General features: G+C 33.6%; 1 protein-coding gene across 4 annotated transcripts in view; it reads right to left on the reverse strand.

The window, feature by feature from the left end:
* Nucleotides 1-282: 282 nt before the first annotated feature.
* The window catches only part of LOC110445109 (paired box protein Pax-6-like), a 74122-nt gene continuing 46960 nt past the window's right edge, over nt 283-27444 (reverse strand). For all 4 annotated transcript variants that reach the window (XM_021489510.1, XM_021489509.1, XM_021489508.1 and 1 more), the window contains 8 exons: nt 26542-26888; nt 17534-17750; nt 7991-8131; nt 6492-6574; nt 5894-6060; nt 5196-5299; nt 3914-4033; nt 283-3219 (listed from right to left, as the gene is read on the reverse strand). In XM_021489510.1, the coding sequence (XP_021345185.1) occupies nt 3101-3219; nt 3914-4033; nt 5196-5299; nt 5894-6060; nt 6492-6574; nt 7991-8131; nt 17534-17750; nt 26542-26888 (1298 nt within the window). In that variant the 3' untranslated portion in view covers nt 283-3100. The remainder of the gene's footprint in view (nt 3220-3913; nt 4034-5195; nt 5300-5893; nt 6061-6491; nt 6575-7990; nt 8132-17533; nt 17751-26541; nt 26889-27444) is intronic.

Raw genomic sequence — 27444 nt, forward strand, 5'->3', positions numbered from 1 at the left:
CATGAAGTTCGTCAGCAAAAGGTTACAATCTTTCAAAAAGCACCTAAGTGGGAGAAAGAACAAAAGTATTTGTTGTTAAGCCTATATTGATTCTTTGATAAACATTTTCTGTAATTGTTGAAAAAACATGGAGTAAATAATACTATAAGTCAGTCAAATTTCGAAATTTGCTGCTTTGTTATTCAGCATTAATCAAGAATAAAAAAAAAACATGAGCATTTATACAAATGCTTGTTGCATGCAAGGATCAAGAAAAACTCAAAGAAACAATGTAAAGTTTTATTGCTATTTATTTAACATATCATTAATTTTGCTGGCTTTGTGATGTAAGACAATTCTAAAGTAGAATCGTCAATAAATGAACACTAATATGCAAAAAGCGAGGTATGTTGTTCGGATGAATAAAAATTGACCCCGAAATAATAAAACTTTTCAAGACTCAAGCCATTTCACAAGCAAGGATTTCGCTCAAAGTTGAATATAAATTTTCAATGAAAGATTATCGTTTACATATTGACTGTTCTAAACTGAGACTTACATGACTTAAAATTGATTAATACTTTTGAGCAGACCCTAGTATAAGTCTTGATATAACTGTTTTACCATTTCGGAGCTAAAGGAATTTGAGTCCAGTAGATCCAAGTTTGATGAATCAATGCCATATCATTCCATTACTTGTTACATTGATTAATTAAAATGTCTATTTCATTGAAGAAGTTAAAAAAGAAATCTAATATTTTAAAGATATTATTTTGTTTTGAAATAAAACATGTCATAATCGTTATGACAATGGACCATGGCATTGCAAGATATCATCATACTTGGAGGTATTGAACGCAGGTTGAGATCACAATTACTAAGACCATCACTCACAGAGTAGCAGGGCTCCGGAGACAGGAGAGGGGGCACATGGGGAATAACTTTGCAGACATAACCCTAACAAACTGTTAGCATTTTTACAAAAAGAAAACAATCATTAATTGTAGCATAACAAAAAATTGCGTATTTCTTTTCAAACTTTAGTACAATAATATAACAAAAAAAGGGTCTCTTTTGGATGGGATGGGAGCACAATTAACTCAAGTTGAGAAGTGCTCTTCATAATACAGAAAAGTATATTCTTTTCTGAGCTAACTAAATCTGACAAATACTATAAAAAAATAACAAACGTTATGTACATATAATAAATAAGTGAACTTGTGAGATTCAGGTACATTGTGTGTTATTTATCGTGTAATGTTTGTGTAAAATGTCACAATAAAGATTTAAAATGTAATACATATATAAAAACATTCACACTTTCTTTTGAGATATCAACTCACAGAACATATAGGCAATCAGACGATACATGCTCTCTTCTCTTACGACCGATTATCGTCTTATAACATATGGACACTCTTCACTTTCTGAATATCTATGACAAATAAGAACAACAAATTTGAGCTCGTAAGACAATATGTATATAGCTATATATTTATATATAGAAAACATTTACCTTTTCACGCTAACTATTACAAATACTAATGTGATTTTCTTACGCTATTTATTATTTTCAAAAATGAACTGTATTCTTTTTTACATAAGTTACGCGAAAGATATTTTTCTCTGATAATTTGTGCATGGAGGCATATATATTGTATTTGCCTTTGTAAAAGCAATGCGTCGGATACACTAGCGCGTAGAATTAATTTAGCAATAGTTTATATTAATATTTGAATCAAAAGTTTCAATTTATGTTTATAAAAAAGTAGAGGTAAAAAGTTATTGATTTTTTTTCCCAATATAAACAGCCAAAAGATTGAAAAAAATTGTGCCACATATTTATTACCTTGTATCGTGCAAATAAGTATACGTTGCTTAAAATGTGCAACATAAACCAAGGCAAGAATTGTAATAGAATACATCTATATTGAGTTAATGCTTGTCCTCTTCACATACATTTCTACAGTTTCGATAAATATCGTGCGTCTTTTCCATTAAGTCAAATTAAGATAAGTACGTCTTAAGATTGAAAACGACAGCAATGACAGAAATTGACAAAATCATTCTCATCATTGAGCTTTAGGTTGATGCTAAAAACACCATTTGGTAAATATCGCGTCAAATTATCCAACATTTGTTTCAATTAAAACAAGAATCTTTATAGCAATACCAATTTGTACATACAACTTAGAACTAACATTGTAATCGTCAGGTCAAGCAATGTAGCGACGCTTGCGATCAACAGAGCAATTGTATCGTTCTACACTACATTTACAAATTTGCCCCAACTTTGAACATTCGAACTAAAATCTTGAGAATCCATCCGAACGTCGCTGTGATGTTTGTGATTGACTGGATATTTTAGGACTCTTATCCTTAATGTCCCCCATTATTTACCAATCGCTTCTGAGCGGCTTTCGTGAACACGGATTTCAACGATGATAACAAAGATGGCGGACCAATGGCGGCCCTTGACTGTTAACGTAACTATTGGTTACCAATGACAAATCGTTCGAAGCACTACCGGTAGGGTGCGCCACGATATAGAGTAATTTCCTGAGCACTAAATACTGGCAATGAATAGTTGATACTATGTTTGATCACAGATACCGAACAGTTTCTTATTTATAGGCAGTTCCAGATCATGTTCTGTGTCCATTTAATCCAATTTCAGAAAAGCTGAAACAGCATTGCAGACCCAGTGTCTGGAAACCAAAATAGACATTGTTTATGGCTGCTGCACTGCGGTCGCAACATCCTCTTTCCTCTTTTCAAAGAAATGTCTATCAGACAACTGACTGTTTTCGCTTTGTGAATTCTTCATTCGGTTGTTCCTTGTCACATAACTGCAATAATAACAGTTGCTTAAATAATATCGATGATGAACCGTCACATTCCGATGTCACCGAATCCAGATTTGTTTGCCAGTCAGAGAGTATCCTTCTTTTCTTATATATTGGAATATCGCGTTATTTATTCTCTACCTATTGGTCAGATTCGGAGGTTGACTTCATCTGGACCAATCATAATATAGCACGACTGAGCTTGAGTTTCGGGAAGATAACTTCCGAAGTTTTGGACAAATTGTCATCACATATAGGATGTGTTTATGGAACTATCATTGTAGTCTAGGCCAATATTGCGTTGGCATTGTCCCCATATGATGATGAGCACTCATGTCCTGTGGCCCACCCCCGGGCACTTGTATTGGAACTGACACACCCGGAGATATAAGACCTGTAATAAGCAAAATACGATGGCATTTAATAATTAGTTATTGTTAATCAGTCAAATGGACCAATTCCTTGACTTAAACAAATATATCATTAATTTATATGATAATATTTAGTCTTATATAAATGACTTATGAGTGAATGAGAGGTAGAAAAAAAGGAGACGCAAACTCAAAGTAAACATTAAATTAATATACATAAAATAGAGTGTAGGGCTTTCCAACTGTCGGTCTCTTTTAATTAAATAAGTAGTTTTGGTTTAAGGAAACACAAAAACAATATGTATATAACTATTTCGACTTTAAATTGCACATCAAAACACAGTTACTTATAAGGCAGGACGTCTATCTTACTCTGTTTGTAAGACTGAAAAACAAATTACATGTTCTGAAATTAATAATAACATTAGAAAAAAGTTTACAAACTTTTTTGGAATTTGGTATAGGCACCATTAGGTAACTACAGGTGATTACAAAAAAAACATAAAAGTTCAACATAGGTGAGGAACATCAGACCACAAAATGATATTAAGAGGGCCCGATGAGACACCAAAACAAAAGGAAAATCATCATGATCTCCTCTTGTGGAGGCAAACAGATGTTCCGGCAAGGTTGCCGATTTCTGTACCATGTATGGCTAATGGCGCGACCTCTCTTTGATTGCTTATTATTCGTAGGGAGTAGCCATTGAGAACTTACCCGTAGAAGATCCATTATGGGAATTGTGCGCCATATGGCTCTGCATGCTTGCTGCGGTGTTGCACGGGGGACGGGAGTAGCTGCTAAGAGACAGAGGATCGTACCCGCGGCCAGAGTAGTCTGGGGAATAAATAAATGGTAAAAATATACATATTTCATATTTAAAAAATGGAGTGAAATACAAACCTTAAATATTTAATATATCACTCAGCGATGGATGGAAAGGGGAAAAGAGTATTATGGAAGCAACATGAAACAGAGTCTAAGGTTAGAGTCAATACGAAACTCCAATAACATAAGCCAATGAGACGCAAGAAAAATATATCTCTACAAATTATGATTAGATAAAACAACTATTTATCATGCTAACGCTTATCAACAAAATAACAGTATGAAAAAAACATTATTAGGGGAAAATATACAAACTGATAATCGAAAAATAAACAATTCCATATTAGCAGTTCGGGAAATAAATATGAACGATACAAAGGATGCAAATATTTCTAAAAATGATTAAAAGATAAAACGCATGCCTACTGTGCTTCTGGTAAAAATCCATACACATGACACAACATTCAGAACCTTTCTTTCTTGTCTCGGGTAATATTTCCCAATTTCCCACTAGTCCAAGTTATATTGCCCAATCAAATGCCATGAGAACGACCATTGTGAAGGCTTATAACACAGGATACAGGTCGTAAAATATGTATGAATCAGAGAATATCACGTTTCTCGTATACAAAGACATTCCAGCGTAAGTTTAATATTCGTTGATATTTAATCAATAACCTTTAAAAACGTCTCTAATATCGCTACCACTGGCTTCATTAAGGACGATGGTTCGAATACTTTATTTTACAGCCAAGGTATCGTGAATTTGAGTTGTGACAAACATAAATCATGAGGTGTTAAGCTGCGTTTCGAAGAACGAAAAGAATATTCTGATGAGCTTTTGCAGAGATTGCAAGTGCTGTTACTAATTGGAGGTACACAAATAACATACTAAGCAAGGATCTGCCATGTTTAGCAAACCCTAATACTCCAGCATTTTGATACATTCTTAAGAACAGTGAAAAAGTCAGTTTAAAGCTCTCAAATAGATATAGAAATCAAAACGTATCGAAATAAATATCCGGGAATGGCAGCTTGCAGAGTCATCGAACAGATACATTTGTTTACCAGGGCTGAACAGTGGTACGAATATGTGTCTCATACAAATATGACATATACCTGGCAGGCATAATACGGTGTTATGATTAGGGGATTTATGACCATGACTCACCTGGTAACATACAGGAGTAAGATGAGGTGTTTGCGGACTGAAGACAGGCAGGGTTGGTCTGGAGATTGTTTGCAAGCGAGTATGTTGGTACGGTGGGCATTGTACTACAACAAATAACAATATATCGTATATGATATGAACTCTATTTTTTGGTTCTGTTTGATTCGGTATGAATTCAGTCAAATTTGTAATAATGAAACACGACAATACTTATATCGTATTAACTATTGTACCATATAATAGATACAGTGATAGTATCACTAGATTGACCGAAATTATATAATTAATAACCTTCTAATGCAATATCACTACTGTAGGCAAAACCTGTGCGAAAATGCAAATATATCATGTAATAAAACAACAAATCTGGTGATCAAATATGTATTTTATACAGAAACCGTTATTTCATTCCTAACTATTAAAAAAATGAATGTTGACAATTAGTTTTCCTATAATTTTTAAGATATACAATATAAAAGATTATGTAGAAAAGTCAGTTAAAATTATAGATGCTAGCTTTGTCATGTTATTACACTTTTTGCTGGTTAGATCTTATATGTTACATATTACATAAGCCATGCTATATAAAAAAAAAGATTGGTTGAAATAGTTTATTTGATATTATTTTTAAACGTCCACGACTTATGACATCACGAAGAAGAAACCTCGAACGTAGTAAATCCACAACGATGATATACCTGTATGGCTCTGCAATGGTGCCTATTTGTTGATGTATTGACGGATACATTCCGTTCGGAAAGCTGCTGTTGATAGGTAGTCTCGTAGATCCATTCGGTACTTCTCTTCTCTGATTACGTAGTTTTTCTTCTCTTCTCCATTTTGCTCTTCTATTTGAAAACCATACCTACAAAAATAAATGGTAATCGTAAATGAAAATGAAAACTGATAACAGGTACAAATAACATTTTTGTCCTTTTGAAATTAGGAAACTCAGAATGATTGTTTTTTATCTGAGTAGTAAAACAAGTATTCTAATCAAAGAATGCTTGTACATCTTCAGACAAAATTCCGTATGTTTTGTAAAAGTTGCAATGCATTCCATGTACGTTAATTGGAATGAAACTAGTTTTATAGCCTAAGATATACATAAAGAAGCCATATTCGCAGGTACAACTTATATAAAACCGTTTTAAATATACTAAAACGTTCTGGTAAGTTTTTGTTTTCAACGTGAAATGAATTATTTATAGGACATGATAATTTTAGCACAGTCATATTTAAATCAGTTACTCAATTCGATTTAACAAAGAAATTTAAAATAAACACGTGACTTACCTGTATTCTGGCTTCAGGGAGATCAATTTTTTGAGCTAACCGCTCACGTGCAAAAACATCTGGATAATGCGTCCGCTCAAATTCTACAAAATAAACAGAAAAAGGAGGACTTTAGAAAAACCTGTTTATTCTCCGTTTTTGAATATAGAAACAATAATATAAAGTAATATAATCAGCATTTCATGGATTTAGTTAATATATGATGGATTTAAAGGTATGACCATTCATGATGCATCGACTTATCCAGTGTTTTGTTTCAAAAATTACAATATTTTAAACATGTAGAACAATAATTATCTTAATTATTCAAAATTTAAATAATGTGCACAAGTTTGTTGATTCAACAAAATATGTAACTCTGTAATCTGCAATCGTTTATATTTCCCGATGGGACGTGGAATTGGATTTTCAGGTTAATTTGAACAATATAAAAACAGGATAATAATGTTGAATGTCGCTGTTTTTATATTGAATAACAATATATTTGTCACAATGAAGCGAATAACGAAAAGGAGATGATTGACTTTTGTTATCACTGAATGATGTATTGCTGCTCTACGGGAACACAATACGTATCAGGGGATTCGTATTTCATTGGTTTAATGAATTGAAAAGAAAAAAAAGTCCAATTGAAAAAATATCACCTTCAATAATTCCATTATATTAATTCATTGCGAAATAGTTTCACCTGACAAAATAAATGATACTCGTTATTAAGCAGTAAAATTAATAGGATAAATTGATCGAGCTTAAAACCAATCCCCAAGGTAAAGACGATACCAACATAAAACATTGGAGAGTTCCGTTTTTCACTAGTGTTTTATACCCTACCCAGCATGAGTTAGATTTATGAGTTCCTAATTCCATTAAAAATAAATATTGTATATTTGTCGTTTCTGACTAATTATCCAGTTTCTATATTTCGATCACAATCATTTTCAAATTAAAATTAAATCATTATTCATTGAGTTTGGACATGCCTAGAAAACAAATCGGATGAATAACAACGTTTTTCCGCATGGATTATGTATACCATAATGTGTAAGTTTAAAATAATACGTGAATGTTTATTTCTAACACTGAATTTGAACGTTATTGCTGGTTTACTACACGGTAACTATTGATTATACTTTGGCATTGACGAATCGTGATTGCTGCAATCTCGGTTAGTTAATTAATAAGTCAATATGTGCATAAATACAAAAATATATAAGTATTGTATTACTATGTTAACATGGTTGACAGTAACACTTAAAGAACTCCTAACCTTTAAATAATCTTTTTCTTTTCAAATATTTTCGTCCTTTAATGGATTAAGTAACAGTAATTTAATTCTGGTTTATATAATCAGAGGAACATAGTAAAAAACGTGATTCTTAAAGTTAATCGGTAATCAAGAATCAAGAATGATGATTTGTGTATGCTTCACTGCTAATAAAATATACCAGAAGTTAGTTTCAAGTAAGATTACTACACCCCCGTCCCTCTGACACACTCACCTTTTTCTAACGACTCAATCTGGGAAGCTGTAAATGAGGTTCTGTTCCTCTGCAATTTGCGTTTGAGGCGTAAGCGCACCTGTTCATCCGTGTGCCCATTCTGATTTTCACTGTTCGTTTCTGATGCGGAACTGTCATTACCTGAAACACAAACAAACACATGTATACGGTGCTTCATTTATTTCACGATAAGCTAAAATAACATCAAGCTTCAGAAAGTCTTCAATAATTGAATCAACCAAGTTTGGCACTCATCTTTAGCTTTCTTATTGTATTTTTCATTCATTTGTTTCATTCTTCCTGTTCTATAATGGAAAGTTCGCTTTTCATTAAACTAGCCTCATGTTATGGCACCCCTGCCACCCTAGGATGGTACGTTCGACACTGCTGTTGTTGTCTTAGGCCTGCAGAGTTTTGTATGCTATTTTCTTTATGAAAGGTTGATACGTGTTTAATGATTCATTACCACGTGGGAATATAGCGTAGTTTGTAATGTTGTAATCTAACAGATTTAACAACCTGGCAGCTTCAATTTGTGTTATCTACATACTAAGCTTAAAATGGTGTTCGTTTATAAAAAGATGTCTAAATGGGATAGCAAATCGATATTAATTATAAGCGAAATCATCTGTTTTTAAATATGTCTATTTGAGACCGTTTTATATGAACAGCATTTAATCTAGTTTTAATTTGTAAATAATGACACAGGAGAGACATTCACTGTTAAGCTCCCGTGATCATTTTACCTGTTGTAGATGGCACGACAGTACTTTTCACTTAACATCAAAGCCTACTGCTGCAATGGACTTTAACAGTTACCATATGCATGGTCGTCAGCAAATGAATACACATTTATTTGCGCGTGCTGGATATTTCTGGAGCTTTCATGTCAGTACAATGGTAGTGAGGACGCGACACTACCGACTTCATGTGGCCCGTGGTTTACCGGAAGTATCTGTACAGGGATGTCGCGATAACTTTCATTTTAACTCATGCATCTACACAACTATGAACAGTCTCGATGGGAATTTGAATAGTTTTTTCCAAGCTCGTTCATAATGAAGACAGAAAATCTAATTAAATATAATTGTAGTTCTGTTTCAATATTTTGACCAAAAACAATAATATCCATAAAACAATAGAACAGATTCTTGAAATCTGCAATCCTGTTAAATGCCTCAGGAACTGTATTTGTCAAATAGTCAAGAGTTTTCCTGTATTTACTGCAGCAATTAAATGACAATGCTTGGAACCATGCTAATAAGGAGAAGAGGCCCAAACGTCATTAATTGGGTACTTAAGATCACAGGATGTGTTCTTCTAGTAAATAACAAGGAAGGGCAATACACATTAACGGCAGCATGTCAACAATGAACAAGGGTTTCCTCAAGAATGATTAGGAAGGTGTATTCATGTCAAGCTTTTGCGATAGAAAACAACCTTGGTTAATTTTGTTTTAACTTAAAGGCAGAACAGAAGGACGTATTGAAAACCAAACTCTTTTCCCCTGTCAACATGTCAAAATAATTATGTCAATTTATTCAAAGTTTTTTATCATCTAAAAAACCTATGCCTAGACATGTTTCTTCAAAGGTTGTATTTCTCAATAAGTATTTTCTTCCATAAACACAATCTTAAAAAACACATTGGCAATATCACTATAGAAATAAATGCTGACCACAACTCCATGTAGTTTAGAGTAATTTAAAGACAAAATGAAATTCATTTGCACTCTAGAAACCCCGACGCAAAATTACGGGGGATAGACCTCTAATGAAAGGGTAGATGGGCGTGTCCAGTGCGTCCAGGAGTTAACAACCGTGACTATGGCTCTAAGTCCCTTGGGTACAAGGTAATAACACGGTTCAATGACTTCGAGGTTATGAGGGGATAAGTGTAGAAAAAGTAAACATTATACATTATAAACACTGAATAAATAAAAGCCAAGTATATATTTGTTTAATTTGCTCTTTTCCTTGTCTTGACCTCATTTCATTAAATATGAAATACCTGGGATTCTATTCTATATAATTTGTGAAATGTAGTCATTTTGTATGGCATTATTCTTTGAAATATTAAAACATAAAATGACAGAACTACCATCAGATGTCTATTGACATATAGATTTGTTTTTACATTTGTTCATCAATCAATATGTTCGCATTGTATGAATATAACTATTTATTATTCTAATATCCCAAACGTATCTATAATTGTCTGCATCATAAGAAATATTTGAAATGAGTAATATGTTTCACTATTATATTCCTATTCTTCTCTTCCTGATATCATTATAACACCGAGAAATTATGTCGGGAGAGTATAAATCTAGACCTAGAAGAATAAACGTTCACAATTTAAAGGAATAATATTTCCACAGCATTGTATTTATAAATGTAACATCACTTTCACATTAAGCAATTCAACGGTGATCATTTTAATACTAGAATAAGATTATTTATTCATTAAATCTATTTATTTTTATTTTTGCAAATAAAATATTTTTGAGAACCAAATGCTACTTTGGATTGTCAATAAATCAACGAAACCTGTTAAGACTAAATCTTGATTAATATCCTAATCTAATTAAAGTGTCTTATCTTTTTATTTGTCGGTTTATTTGTTGAGATCCTTATGCTCGTTTATTTGATAGCCCGGACCGTCGAGATAAGTCATACAGGTGAAGCTATCTCTTCTCGTACGGAAATCCTATCAATGTCAGCCAAGTCGAATGTGAGCCTCGAGGCGCGAGATTGAAACAAATTATCAAATAGTATCAGCGGTCCGAGCTCGCCAGAGCGAGACATCGTGGTCATCGTGTTTATATCTGATAGGATTCAGCCGGACTTTTGTCCGGCTTTAAATTTAGGTAGCTCCCGAGGACAAATTTGTCTGACAAAACATATGTCATACAATATGTTTAGATAGCTCTACCAGGGGATGTGGCCGCTGATGATGGAGTCTCCGATACGGGACGGAAGGGCGTGAGGAGATGACCACTGGGCAAGCGCGTGATAATGATCTCTAAATACATTTTAGAATTAAATCGATGACATCCATATCCGTGACCACAGGACAGAATGATAAAGCAAGATTGCTACTTGAAGATTTGACACCTCTTTGTTATCATTTATAATTAATCATCACTCCAAGATGCTAAATTAATATAATAATACATTTCTACATCATTTATCTCCTTTTAAAAAGTGATCCACAATAAAAAATATGTTTGATGTAAAAGACATGGTATAGGCCTCATATGTTCTTACCTATCTTTAATAAAAATTCATTGGCTTAGCGACATTCGGGTAAAATTTAAAAAAGCTAACATTTTCATAATTACTTAAACTTTAAAAAGCCAAATATTTTAAAATAACCACGGATCAAAAATGATAACCCTTTTGTAATTAACTCCAAAATAATTCAAATTCTAATAATGGTTTCCAATCATTTGAAAATTTGACTCATCTATTATTATGCTGATGCAATTTTAAGAAAATGCAGTTAAAACTGTTTAAGTGGAATTTACTATGACATATGTTATGTACGTATGATGTGTATAGTGATACAAGGCGGTGAACTATTATACCAGGGACAACGTACAACACACACAGGAGATAAATACTTAAATCATTTCGAATAAATAAAAGAAAATGTCCGTCTTAACGCTTTTTTATCAAATTTATCCTGGACGATATTTACGCAAATATAATTTCCACAAAAATATATTCATATGATAGCGCTCATTTCCCTTTGTGGGAATATCTTAAATAATGCGTTTTTAGTTTTAAAAATAAGGTTTGTCGAAAAAAAGGCCTTTAAATAAATACACCGTTCCGTATTGACATTCATGTTAAAAAGTATATCAAAAGACTTCAAAACAGTAATCTTTACTGAAACCTAAATTGGGAACAGAAAAAGAACGAATAAAGATGTCAAGATAGAAAGAATAATCATAAATTGTTTTTGTAACTAGAATAACCACTCTCGAAAACATATAATAATTACAATGTTACGTGTAAATGCAAAAAATTAACTACGTAGATATATATATTCCTTTTAAAAATAGCGACACGCTGAGTCCGTTTAGGATTTACTACACGCGTAGCTATTTACGTCCCCTAGAGTAGTCACGTGACCTAGATATAAATGTGTGTGTATATGGTGCCATTGTGTATCGATTCATTCATACATAGGTAGCCGCTAGAATGGGCAGAGCGATCGAGCGTGACAGTTTTACGCATCTTCAATTGGATCAGTCAGGTAGACGTGTTATAAGCACCCCGAACCGGCAGAAATATACGCTGATAGACGTATAAACATAACACCTGTAGTTACACGAAGGTCATACAGAGATGTAATTAACATTCTTGCACGTTGAAATACACATACGATAGCTTGCAGGCAGAACTTGCACAATCCTGGTTGTTTGTGTTGTTTGGGAAGCTCTATGGGGTGTATTGACAATGTTTATGATATAGGAGATTAAAGTTCCTTCTGATTTCTGTAATGAGTGTCCCAGCAAACTGTTGAGAGATTTTGTTTGGCGTTTAATCCGATCAAGAATTGGTTTCCGTTCAAAAGGAATGCCCTTCCGACCTTACAAGTGTATCTTGTATTTCAGTACAAGTTTTCTAAACTAAAGGTGTTAAAGTATTTAAAAATTGGATAATAATTTTTTCAGCGATTAGAACGACTGGCGCCACCAGATGATTGTTGAAAATAGTAATTTAGCTGTAAAGTCAATATTGTGCTCTGAGATTTCTACAGGACAATTTTGTTCTTACAAATTCTCCTTGAATTGATCATCGTAAACCTCTTAAGACGGATTTACTTTTCATAAAACAATCTTACCAGCTACGCATTGCACAACCCTGTAGAGGTTTCTTAATGTGTAACCTTTTTGTTATTTACTGTGAAGCGATTATTCAGTCAAAGGCGCTAAATGTATTTATGGGAAATAATAAAAAGGATACTTCGCCAGAACAGAATAAGATCCCCTAAGAATGTACAGAGAGCTCTTTAAATAGCGGTGTTTTAAATCTTTCGTTCGGAATCCATATTTATATGTGAACGGATTAGTCTGGAGTCCTCAATGGTGCTGCAGACAGTCAGACGACGGTGGACAATACACACAAGTGTTTCTCTCTCGTCCAAAAGTCATCTTAAGCATTGTGAAAATATCCGATTGTCCAAGACTTGAATGGCTACTACAGTTCAGCCTAATACTTTGTTTAATGGAGTCGTCCAAGTCTTCCTATGGGTCGACACTTTGTTATTATTTCCTTATTGTAACTGAGCTTCCGGCAATTGTGACGTGTTGCATATTGCCAAAGGTATTAGAGAGTTTCACTTTCATTTTCAGTGTAATACCCTTCAATCAGACATGCCTGTCTTCAACATTGTGCATCAGGGTACACATGAACGCCAGATGGTGCGAAAAGCAAATTCATTGTTGTGCATATTTGTGCATAGGTAGGTTATTAAACTAATGAAGTCGTTAGATTGAAAAAAGTACAGATTTAATGGGTATATTAATATTTTTTAAGAAGATTTAGGGAGAATATTAAATGAAACTAACATGTATAAATACACAACGCTAAATGAAACACTGTTCTATTACATTAGGCATGGTACTACTTAATACTGATAAAAGATCCAAGTTATCAAAAACATAACTTTCATCTTAAATTATGATGGGAAAAATCACCATATTGAGAACAAGTGTGAATACAACCATTTCTAGACCGCTGTGAGGAAGTTCTTGGTATGCATTTGATCTCTTTATTAATGCAGACAAGTATTCATCCGGGTAGCAAACGGTAAGGCTAATTTTGAAAACGAAAAGGTAATGGGAGAAAAGGTAAAAGGTCATAACCACATGTAGCGGTATTTCGTAGGGAAGGCTACAATCACTCTCTCTACTGGAGATCGGTCTAGCGCAACTCATCTTGTTCCTCGGAAGGTTTGATCTGTTTGTATTCCACGGCAGGAACACATTCCTTATAAGTTTGGATTATCATTTTTACCAGGCGTTTATGAGAATGTCTGTCTTACTCAATCGGAGCTTGCGATGAAAATTTGTAATTATGAAATGAAATACCTGCTATGCGCGTACCCTATTAGGGAAGAAGCCGGAGGCTGGATCTGATTGTATCATCGAAACCCTATTTTAACGGCTTACAGAGCAGAACGACTGGTTTTCTCCTTTTGTCGGCATCCAATTGGAAAATCGTCTAATGATCTGGTGTGTTACAGAAGGGACCGTTCTAGCGCTAATTTAATTTTCCAAGCCTCCGAGACACTCCGATGTCGCTCCGCTTCACATTATTTTACCAACTTTGGTTATTAAAAGGGAAATTTATGAAATATTCATCCTTTAACTGGTTAGAGGTGGGACCATACGACTTGCTATTTTGCAATTGCCTCGGCCGACTTAGATTGGGAACCACGCTCTGAAGCCGTACGTCGGTGCCCAGCACCTAGGGATAACCTCTTAATCACCCTATCCTTGCTAGACACTGGCGAACTATACGCACTTTAAGGCGGCTATATTAATCTATACGCATCAGCGATCATTTCTAACAAATGAAAGCTGAGCGGACCGAAGAATATGAAAAATCAAAGAAGACGTTTCATCTCCCGTTCTGAGTGAATTATGAACATTGTGGATATGATTCTGTCAGTTTTACATAACCAACATTTACACTCATGCTGTGCGTGTGTGTAAACTCTTACACGAAAACAACGAGGAACCAGCTCCATAGCGTAAAACGTACCGCGTGCTTTAATGGGATTCAATGAAAAATAAATGCGATTGGCTATATTTGGGTTTAATAATTTACCATATGCTCGCGAAGTGAAGACACCGCTTTATGAAGACAATTACGTGTTTGTGTGGTGTTGTATGACGAGAATGTAATAACGTGAAACCAAACTCCCTTTCACACAACGCCTCAATGGACAGTAACATCATTCTAATTGTTTAGAAAAGCAGCAATTTTCTAAAAATCCTTTTTATTGTAACAATAACATGAACGATCCTATAGGATGTAGGGTACCCCAGTATCTCCCGTGTGTCATAATACAATGTCGCATTATGGTTTTACTACCTTTAATGAGATTCTTAAAAATCTCCAGGATTACTAAGAGAATATTAATATTTACCAAATCAAAAACAGGAAATATTAATAGACTTGATGTCCATGTTTGTAAGATAATCATACTTATTTTGTGCATTGCCTTCGTTTTGACTGTTGTAATTATCATTCCAGGGACTTCGGATTTGTTCTGTTTAAGGTTAATTATAATGGGGTTGTCAATTCTAAACGGTGTTATCGCATTTGTCTCATTATGTATCTGGCATGTTAATGACAAAAGTAATAATCAGCTGTAAAGATATGTATGTTATTTTTGTATTTCTCTTTGTATTAATTCGTATGCATAATTCAACTTTTAATTATTTCAAATTAAGTTTGGTAGTTTTTGTACCTTCTGTCTGCATGTAAAGCCAGCTGGGATATGCATGTTTGATTGGAACCCTGTTGGTGGTTTATAAATGAACGTTCATCACACGAGTTTCACAATATTGATAAAGAACTGATAGTGAATAAAAAGAATGAGACAAAAACAACGTAACCGGAAGTTGTCATTGACAAGTTAAGCATGGATTCCATCTCAGAAAACAAGATAACTTAGATTTCTATGTCATACATAATCTACCATAATTAACTTGTTTGTGCATTCTTTACGGTAAAATTACCCAAGTGTATTCACTTAGAATAGGATTTCATAATTACGTAGTCTGCGTTAAAAGCGAGCTCGAAAGGTAGAGGGGGTTAACTGTTCGACTTGGCTACGTTCACCTCCATTGCATCTACGCAAAACACGCGCCATTTCACATGCATGAAGAAAAATAATGACAATACGTTGAAGCGCATGAAGAGCCTTTTTTGCGGATAGGGTCTGTTGCTATTACCGGAAGTAGCATGCCAATATAGAGTAAAACCCTTGAGTTTTTAGCATGGATCCCTAATACTGTAAACCACAAATCTATTTTGGTAGTCATTGTATGTAGCTATGAAGAAGCTTACACCATATCGGTCTGTCATCACCAACATTTACAGTTTCCTGTTTCATGACTTGGAGGGAGAGACGACTAATTTTAGGTCAGAATTTTGGACAACTCTAATTGGACATTTGGGCAATATCGATGTTAATTGAAGTGGAGTAGGAATTTTGGACAGACAGCATTTTGAACTTTCTGTCAAAGGATGAACGTTAGACATAGATACAAAATGACAATATATACAGTATGACAATAGATACANACAATAGATACAGTATGACAATAGATACAGTATGACAATAGATACNAGTATGACAATAGATACAGTATGCTGACACTGAATTACAATGTACCATACAGCTGTTTTGTCCTTTAAGGATTCATCGTTTATACTCATTTATAATAGTCAGGTATATTTGATACTTATGCATATATCTTTTGCCCATAGTTTTTATTAGCAGTGATGATTTCAACTATTTAGCATCGTTTATCCTATAATTATTTATTATGAAATATCGATTTGTATTGTATGTTTATAAACATTGTAGTCTGTTTGATTGACCATCTATTTACAATGGTTATTCGACGTAAATAAGTCGTATAAATCTACTTTCAAACCGCCCGAATCATCAAAATATTACTATAAATGTATGGTAAATCAATATACTGGTACTTTCCATTCATTTTTCAGACTCACTACATAGTATCCACATGCTTTGCAAGTAATGACATTGCATTCTTTTGGGAATTCAATTGCAAAATATAGAATGCCATATTGACTAAATTCGTCATGAAGGCAACAGTTTGTCGCACGATAGATAGAAATAAAATACCACGAACTTCCTGCACCCTGTTCATTCCAGTTTCAGAGCCGATATTACAGTACGAATGTATTTTAGACATGTATAATATTAAACATTTTTGTCGAAGAATTTGATATATAATTCGTTTGACAAGTGCAAAGTAATCGTATTTCGTTTGTTTGATTTTATGTATATTTCAAACTACATATTTGATTTCCGCTTTTAATTGTGTTTAAATCCAATATAAACTCGTGATATGTTATCGATTGTTCAACTTATTTCTAATACACACATGCTAATATGATTTAAACAGTATGTTTCATTTTCTATTACTGAAACATGTATCATATTTATTATGTTTTGAATGATAAATAAAGTGTTATAAATTGTTGTAACAATATCATAACCTTATCATGTATCCGTCTATCGAAACATGAAACAAGCTAACAGTATCCAATTTCATTATAAAAAGTTGCACAAAGAGCAAAACTAGTCAAACAAGTATTGATGATACATATATGTAAATGCCACAAGAATCAACTCTGTATTGAGAATATGAATTTAAAGAAAAGTTTAATAACATATATTTTTCAATATAGATTTGTATATCACTATTAAACTCATATAAGTGAAGAATTGTGAGATCCAATTGATCATGCCAAGTTTACTTACTTTTCTTGTCTATGCAGAGTGGGGTGGAGCTTTGATGTGTAGGGTAAGGCGCGGGGGGTCCTAATCCAGCCATGGACATGTTAGACGTATACCAAGGGTTAGGGCGTGGCCACGACTGTCCGTTTAATAGACCCAGTTTATCGTACATTGCACCTTGTCCCATAACTTTCTGATTATCAGTACACAAGTTCCGTAGGACTCGGTTGATAGAAGATACCTGTTTCAAAGAGAAATAGAATATCATATTAGATTCAGTATTAGGGAATATCTGTCTCAAAGAGAAATAGAATATCATATTAGATTCAGTATTAGGGAATACATGTACCTGTTTCAAAGAGAAATAGAATATCATATTAGATTCAGCATTAGAAACTTAATCATTAAATTTCAAATGGTATTAAATAATTTTTTATAGAAACATGTATTATTTCTAGATACCATTGTGTTGATGCTATAGAGAGGAAAAACTATTCTGTAATTATATACATTAATCATGTTTATATTTAATTGATCTTTGAATATGTTTGATACATACGGATTGTTGATTATCTCTATGAGTTTAAAAAATACCTTAATTTATTTCGAAAATTAAAATCCAATATATTTAATCACTTATTATAAATATTACGCACATGTATGTACACAGAAAATAACATTTCGTATTGAATATATACCAGGAGAAACATTTTAGACGTTGTAACATTGCCTACAAGTAAATGATGTCTATTATCTATTCCGAGAATGAATCATTTGGAGAGGTACGGATTCAACAAATTACACAAGGGAATCATAATGTTAAAACGTGTACCTTTGGAACGTTGATCAACTTTGAAATATTAGAAAAGAGAGGTGCATGTTTGTAAGTATTATTAATGTTTCTGTAAGCAAATACAGAAGATTAATATATTTGACTTGTGTAATGATATACTATATATATAGAGAGAGAGAGAGTTATAGGCTACACACTTTCGGGCAGAGAATGTAACAGTTATTTACGTGTATAAGGACGCTCATATTGCTGTATGATATTATTTCGTTCAGAAAAAGATTAACCTGATATAATTTACTCGTTGTTTATCATTTCGGGCACCAAACAGGGGAAAATGAAACTATGTATAGTTTAAAAATGCACACATGGTACGTGTAGTATTAAGAAAACAATTTAAGTTTCTATTAATTAACTGAGTATGTAAATTTATTTGTAATTATTTCATAACTTTAATATACATCAGTTTGATAGACATGTTTATTTTGGCAAGTTTGACCTATATACAAACATGCATATTAATTTGGACAATCCATGCTTTAAAATTAACATGTACATGTACATGTACTTCCCAAAGTCTCTGGAAATGAACGGTTGCATTCAGACAAATGCTGGAAGATTAAGATTTCTATATTCATGCTTTGCATATTTCAACATTGCGTTTGGATTAATAATCCCTCATTTCCGACGTCTACAAGTGTCCCTGTTCTCTGTGACACGGCCAGCTGATTAACTTCCAGTCTCTGTTCCGTCCAAAACAATATATCGTCAGATTAATTCTGCAGCTGACCATTGCACTGATCCGTTTCTTTAGAATATCCACCCCTTTGAGGATTGGTCGGATGTTTTGGACGAGGTGACTTTATATTCCCTATGGTATTTACCCACTATGGGATATATAGATTCATTCAAAAAAGATGTTTTAATATCGTTTAGTGTCAATCTCTTTTGAATGGTAAACCAACGTGGTGTACTATATGAAATCAATAGTAAAATTGCATTATTGTTGAGGTAGATATATCATTTCAGCCTGCTTTGAAATTTATATATTTTATTGAAAACGTCGTAAACCTGATGCAATGTAGCAACAATATAATCTTGGTTGAATATTAAATATATAAATATTCAGAATGCTTTGTCACAGGTCTCTAATTGGATAAGGACGAATAATTATAAAATACTTATCCATATTGCGAAGTTTTTCTAGTACTCATTTTTTTTTTACAACAAAAGGCACTGTTTTATGAACTGCCAAGAAATAAATAACAAAAAAAATAACATTATCTGTTACATTTTTCGTTGTATCGTTTTTATAGCTCCCTGAGTACGGATCTTCGGTATTTCCACAGCTGACAAAATATGTGTATATGCACTGGCCGAGTTTCAGGCAGGTTGACTGTTAAAGCGTATGCACAATACAAGCTGTAACTAATCAATACCACGTGTTCTCTATTTACCTTACAATTGAACACATACACATTTAAAGGTAAATCAGTAATGATTGAGTAGGAAAGTATCAGATTTCTTATAACTATCCACGAATCGGGATGTGAATGAATTCATGACAAATTCGGAAGTAGACATCAATGGTCGAATTATCCGGCCATTTATGCAGGGACTCTTCATCATGAGCAGCTAAGACAGCCATCAATGGGAATTGATTAGAAACATTTTACAACTTTTAAAACGGTCAGATTATAAAGCACATGTTTTTTTATGATTCTAGACTAGAGAAAATACGGCTTTGTGAGTATTATTGACCCTTAATGATCGATAGGGCCACTCTAACAAGGGCGTCAGTGGGGTCTGAGGAAGATAAAAGAATTGCATGTCGTTTGAACTTTCGAGTTGCATTAGGTGTGTTTCTATGGCTGATATGGTGTATCCAGGAATGAGATATGTTTTGTGTTAATTTCATGACTTTGAAGTCCAAAGCGGATGTTTGTTAATTTTGCATATTATTTCTAGAGGAATATTGAATTGAAGCTAAACCCAATATTGTTTTATTTGAGCGTTATTTTTAGAATTATCTAATGGATGTGTTGTGGTTGATTACGTAAAATAATAAGTTTGTGTCCTTTAATGCATTGTTCTTACTTGAAAATGAATGAAATAGACAACCATATCTAATATTTCCTATCAACCAGAAATGAAGGATTTATGCCAAACGTTCATCGCATAAACCGTTTCAGGTATCTTTAAAACGATCAATTTGCTTCGATTTGTATTAAACACCAAAGAAAGAGAAAAACAAAGTTAAAAAATATTCAAATCAACAACCGTATCTTCTTTTCCCTTTGTAACCAAAACTGCATTATACATTCTGCGTCTGTTTGATTTTCTCTGTACATTTGTGAAAAAGGGGTTTTGCTTCCATTTGCATCTGATGTAAATTAAAAAAGAACAGATACTCCTGCATCTCAGCAGAATACATTTCATATTGTGCGAATGCTGTTTAAGTAACAGACCAGATTCCAAGAAGTTTGTGTGTATTTACGATTTGTTAATGTCGTTGTCGAGTTCATTCTACTTGATGTGATGAAGTGACCCCTGTATTATATGTAGGTTTGGGTGGCTACAAAGTAAACCAACCAATGTCGTTTACGAGTAAGAAATGTTGTATGTGTAAGGGGCATGTGGTTTTCGGGAACCTCCCATAACCGTTGACCCCGTATAATGTATAGAGAGTAAGGTACAAAAGACTGCGGTCACAAAGCACGGACAATATCATAACCCGAACCCCCTGTCATTATTACGTTACAACTCTAGTCTTCCGCGAGAGTTTACGGACTTTAGGCATTTATGCAACATAGTGCTACTGGTACTAGGAATCTCTGTTAAAGGTTGTCTTCTCTATGTGGGAAACCCTGTGTAAGGAGGGTGTTTCAGGTCAGTCGAAAAGTTTATAGTTCATTCTTTGTATTGCTATTCCCAACCCTACATCTGTTTGGAGGATACTTTTATGTTCTAAGTTGAAATAAGTTATAAGCCGATAACAGTTATGTATATCATCTTCGATTTCAGCTTAAAGACAGATGGCAGAAACGCTTGATTAGCTGGACATTCTTTTCAAAAAAGAAGGAGGATATCTATCTCCAAAAAACTTTTTGATTTGGGAAACTCGGAGTAGCTCAGGTGGTTGCAGAGAGAACAAACTCGGATGATTTTCATTGAAAACAAGCTGATGCCATCTATGTGAATATGGAATTAAAATTCAATTCTGTTAAAAAATGAATAAGCTTTCAGGATTGTACGGAATACCTGCAGATTTTCCTGTTTGAACTTTATTGAATTCAAATATTGTGACCATACAACGGCCCCCTTCGTTGGAAACTTGCAATCGCAATCAGCATGGGCATTTGACAGATTGTTATGTGAAGGGGAAAGCAGTTCGGAGAAAGTCTAGCAGTTTATTGACAAACGTTCTGGGTACAAAAGTATCAAGAGTTTTTGATTTGTTATTGAACACGACATCCTAGGAGACTTCAAAAGTGAAGGATGCTTTTTTTTGTTCCAGCCTTCTGGATTAAGTTCGGCCTACCTTCATTCTTGACCAGAAGGGTCCGTTTCTTGTTGTCCATTTCCGCAATGGGAGAGTACAATATATTTAATCACGTATCACAGTGGTGATATATTTGTTTGTCAAAAGTGATGGCCGAGAGAGATTGCTTTTTGCTTGATTTGCCGGGATCTGGCGAACAAATGGCATTGAGGGGGGAAACTAGTGACTGAGGGAATGTATAGTAACAAGGATTATTGGTATTGCCGTGCTTAAGTGAGTGGTCGTTTTCACGTTCGATTCAGTTTACTTGTATGGATTTCATACAATTCTGCTCTACAATTGATTTTTGAGACAAGATGACATAGCGATATGACAGAACGGCAACAATTATAAAAAAACTGATACTAACGATGCTGCAGAGGAGATTCGGCGGGATTAAGATTTAGATTTGGTATACGAAATCTGGCCGCAGTTCAATCAGGGTCAAATCAAACATTTGATTAAAGCATTTTGATATATAGATGTCTACTAGAGGACAAACTTGATGTATTTTGGTATCAAAGATTTAAAAACAATAAATAGTTTGTGTATATAAACACTTCGGGATATATATTATTATTAATGAGATGAGTTGTATCTTAAAATATTTTACTTAATAAAACTTCGTATTTATCAGGTAATGCTTTTCAGATATCAATATTTTAGTGTTTTAAGCATACTTTCATTATTGAAAACACAGTTAGACCTTGAATCTATGAAGTTTTAACAATGTTGAACATCGCAAATTACAACTGAAGAAATCCTCAAATATAGGTCGCTTCGTTCACTAACGACTTTATCCCATATTGTTTATGCCTTAATTTCAAAACTAAGAAAACATATTTTTGTTTTAATACTTTTTAACATATTTTTCATTCTTGCTCTTTTAAAAATTATTACCATATACAAGCATTGAATTATATGCGAACATATTATAAAACTTGCAATAGTATAACCATCCACAACGTTTAAATATTATGATATATACGAATTATAATGAATACATATTAGGAATATATCGTAATCGGATATAAATGAAAATATATTTTATGAGCTACATAGGATCTCTATCGTCGACTTGACAAGCTTAAGCATTCTCCTGAAGCATATCAAACGTCATCAACGTAACTAGTCCTGTCACATATAAGTCGAACACGATATAAGTCGAATTACACGTAAGTCGAATCATAGAAAAGACAGATTTCATTGATGTGGTGGTGGAAGAACTTTTTTTCGGGAAAGCGAACGACTACATCTTCAGACGAGCTTAGAGCTTCTGTTCCCGTGAACGGCTAGCCTATTACAAAGGACAAGAAAATGCAAATAAGATGATTTGAATGATCAGAACTTGAATTTGTGCATCCATGCAAAGACGATTAGATTTTTGTTGAGCCTGGGCGCAGATGTGTCAAAATTAATTAATGCTCTAAATACTGGTGAAAATGACGAGAGCTTTCTCAGTTCTTTCATAAATTGTTCGAGAAAACATGTGGCTACTTCTAATTTTATGAAAAATGTTCTGCTCTCAACAAAATATGTCGCACGGATTCTTTCTTACCAGGTTTGAGCTTGCCTATGGTAATTTGGATCTAAGAAATCAACAAAGGCTATCCCGAGCAACTGCAGTAAGAGTGAAGAATGACATTACTAAAAGAGGGAGGTGATTTGGGTCCTAATAGTTTAGTTTGAAAAGATTGGAGGGGGTTGACAAATCCAGCCCCTATCAACACATGTAATATATTGAATGAAAGTTTTATTTAATAATCATCCGAAATAACATCCGCTAGATATTCGTTTTATCATAACAATCAATGTTGTCATTGTTGGGATTTGTTTTCCTAACTGAATCCTAAAAGTGTCTTTAATTCTTTTCTTCTAAATCTGATCCTTTAACTTTCTTGTACAAACAACCCACGTGTAAGCATACTGAACATGTTTGCACAAGTTCTTGAGGTGCTTCACAAATGATACCCAATGTAAACTAGTCTCCATTTCTGTATGCAGCTACTTCATGTGTGTCTTCATGGAGTCGCAAGCGGTCTTTGTTACATCTCGAAGTGTGTTATTTACACAAAATATTTACACTCTAATTATATGGGGTTGGTGTTCTTTTCGTGTCTCTTAAGGCACCGTTTCTCTGCTTGTTGTGCACAAACAAGCAAATACGGGAGAGTGCTTGGGCATATGGTCAGTTGAAACATTTGAAAACTGGACACTTGAATTTGGAAGTCATCCAGAGGCTTTATTTTGACACGGAAAAGAAGGTATTCAAATGTTGAAGTGGTAGTCAAGATTTTCAACTTTTTGACCCTGATCCATACCGTTAAGCCTCAGGCGAGCTAAAAGTTTGAGTCTCTAAATAATGGAAAGCAAAGAAATTGTGACTTTTTATTTGATATTTAGTCTTGGAAGATTAAACAGATATTGCTAATAAATTGATTAGCCATCCAAATGTCGCCAGAGCGATATGAGTTGAGTTGTGTTTATTCTGACCAGATATCACATATTTACATTAGAATCAAAGCCCACTTCTGATTCTGAAAGAACCTCAGGGAACAAATTTCATGGTGGATTTCATTCTGAAATATGGATTACCGCAGATTTGAATATTGAATTCAGCATCTAAGAAAGCAGAGGATCCTGACACCGTTGAATAATCTTTGTGTGAGAAATCGGCGATCGTATTAGAAATATTGATACAGGTACACAATATCAACACAGGTAAACTTTGTAGCCATACAATTCGCTTTTTTTTCATTTCATTGAGACTTCCGTTATATTTGTATTTTTCCTACATCATCTTTCGATTTATTACTATTTATTCAAGCAGAGAAAAATAGAAAAAAAACAGTTTATATAAAAGACCTTGATGTTTATTGTACGAGGCCTTTATATATTTTTGATAGAATATTTTATGATTCAAATAAAAATAGAAATATATATCAAAATGAAAATCATATTCTCACTGCAGTTATATTTTTAGTTTTTTGGTCTTTAAAAATGGTTTATTTATTTGCTTTCTAAATTAAAAATATTATTTTCTCATTTTTAGTTTAGTTCTTAAATTAAAAATAATTTGTTCAGACATGTTTAGAAAAAAAAAGTTAATCATTGTCATCATGCAGTGCGTTGCCTTGATGTATTTATTTGTAAGAGCTAAATATGTACATATGGATGAATGTATTAAAAACATTTTAAATATTCACAGCAAGATTCCGTCAAACATGCTGAGCTGTGACTTGTGCATCATTTCTGTTTAAAAATGAATTTTAAATTTCAAAGAAAAAGAAAATACTTAAATAAGTTAAATCTCAATTATTATTGCCATTTACTTCATTTCTTAATACATTATTGCACACGAAAGAGAGTATTTATAAATATGTTTATATACATAAATTGCTTTTGCTGTTTAATACGTTTATTTATTTATGAAACGGTGTCTCATAAATGGTGACAAATTTTCTCTGGATCGGTTAAATGTAATATCTCTTTCCTTTCCGAACAAGAAACATTTGTTCTAGACTGTCAACAGTCTTTTGATACCATAGTTTAAACGCCATAACAGGACCAGATGCGCGTATGCTTCCCACCAAATAGGATAAAGGGTGAGTGATCGCGCGACGGGAGAAAAACAGGCTTCTTAAAATGTGTCCAGCCATCCTGCTGGGCACCTTTCATGAAGGAGTAATTTAAGGAAGAAATGAGAATCTCATTGCTGTTCCATTGAAACGAAGACACGTGAAATCGTCGTCCGATCGTCATTTTAATATTGACGTCATTTTCAATCATTTCGATACCAGCCCATCGTGTAAAAAATAGATTTGTTTATATAGGGTGATCCAGATATTAATATGCATAAATGTCTTATGTAAAGTTATAAAATCCTGCCGCTCACTTTGTTACAACTTATATCGCTTTGATAAATATATTATTTCTCAATGGGATATTTTTTTCCAATCTGAAACGTGATCTGAATGTTTGATGTTTATGAAAATTAAATATTACCAATGGGTCGTATCATGGTTTATGTAAACCCGTTATTTCTAAACTATAAAGTATTATTGTAGGGTAATAGAAATAAATGCATTATATAAAAGCGCAGTAAAAAAGCAATCATATAAAAGAAAGGGGTGTTGGCTCTTTTGATCTTATGTTAAAGATAAGTGAAATCTTTTTTGAAAGCTTTCGCCGTGGTTATCAAGGCTTCAATAATATTTTAAATGGATTATATGACAGTAAATTTTAATCTAAAAATTACAATTTGCAGTTAAAAAATCAATCCGGTTTTAAAGATGTAAAGGCGTTTGGCGTTTGTCACATATTCGCAATAAATAAAATTTTAGATTAAAAAAAAAAGATATTGTATACAGGGTTTTGCACTTAAGTATCTCAATAGCACAAGCTTTGTTAAAAGGTTGGGTAACAGATGAACTTGGTATTTTTATGTTTAAACCAGATGTATTATTTATACATGTAGCTGAAAGCCATCGCCCGCATATCGTTCATCGAAAAACGTTTTTTTCTTCCATGAACATATATTTCCTTTTAATAATTAAAAATTGAATATTTTGTTATGTTTCTTTAGTTTTCAAATATCTTTCCGAAATTGTGTTTCAAAATACAAAATTAAATATTGTTGAACATACATGTAGGATGGATGAATAGAATTATCTCCCGTGATTCTCCTTTTTTTATACTTACACTAGGGATGTTGTCCTGGTTACAGCATCCGTCGGATAGCAACCGATCCCTTATTTCCCAGGCGAAAATTGATGGGCACTCCCTCTTGTATTGGGCTATTTTGCCCACCACGTCATTGGTAGCCACTCTTGGCTTACTACCACCTATCGCTCGAGGCCGTATCGAGCCGGTTTCATAATAACGGCCTAGTATTTTGCTAACACAGCCGTTGGAAACCTGGAGAATTCTGGATATATCACACGGACGGGCCCCACTATGGGCTAGCTCTACAATACGTTGCCGAGTTGAGTCTGGAAGAGGACGTCCGTTCACAAACACCCCTCCTAGCTGGTTGACGCCGCTGTGTCCTGAAATCAAAATAAACACATATTAGGAATATTGCATTTACATTTTTTTGTGTTTATGACTGAAAAAATATGGCTATTACAAAAAATGTTTTTGTTTTTCATTTCGAAAGTATATTTCGCATATCTTAACATGTGTATTAACTCTTTAGAATAAAAGCAACGGTACCTGAACAATAGCATGACCAAGAACTGATGACAAACTTAGTTAAGTTTGTTGCTTAGACATGTTTCTTCTCGATGTGTTTACGTCCCGTCATGGATCTACCACACAAAGTCGGAATTCCGACTAAAGAACTTTCCAATATATTTCTATATACATCACGATTTATAGATATCGATTTAAGTACCAGCTTCCAGAGAATGGGGAATGTTCTGTCAAAATCCGAGAAAACCAAATGTATTTACACTTCGGGTCTGTTAGCTTCCAACATTCTCAGTATGTCACAGACAATAAAAATGCAATTTGTCAAACCAGGTCTGTTGTAGCATGTTTTCAAGACATAGATTTAAATACAGCCTTTTTTCTCTATATTCATAGTGTTGTAAGATGTTTTTT

This window comes from Mizuhopecten yessoensis, unplaced genomic scaffold, assembly GCF_002113885.1.
Source record: "Mizuhopecten yessoensis strain PY_sf001 unplaced genomic scaffold, ASM211388v2 scaffold8653.2, whole genome shotgun sequence".
NCBI lineage: Eukaryota > Metazoa > Mollusca > Bivalvia > Pectinida > Pectinidae > Mizuhopecten > Mizuhopecten yessoensis.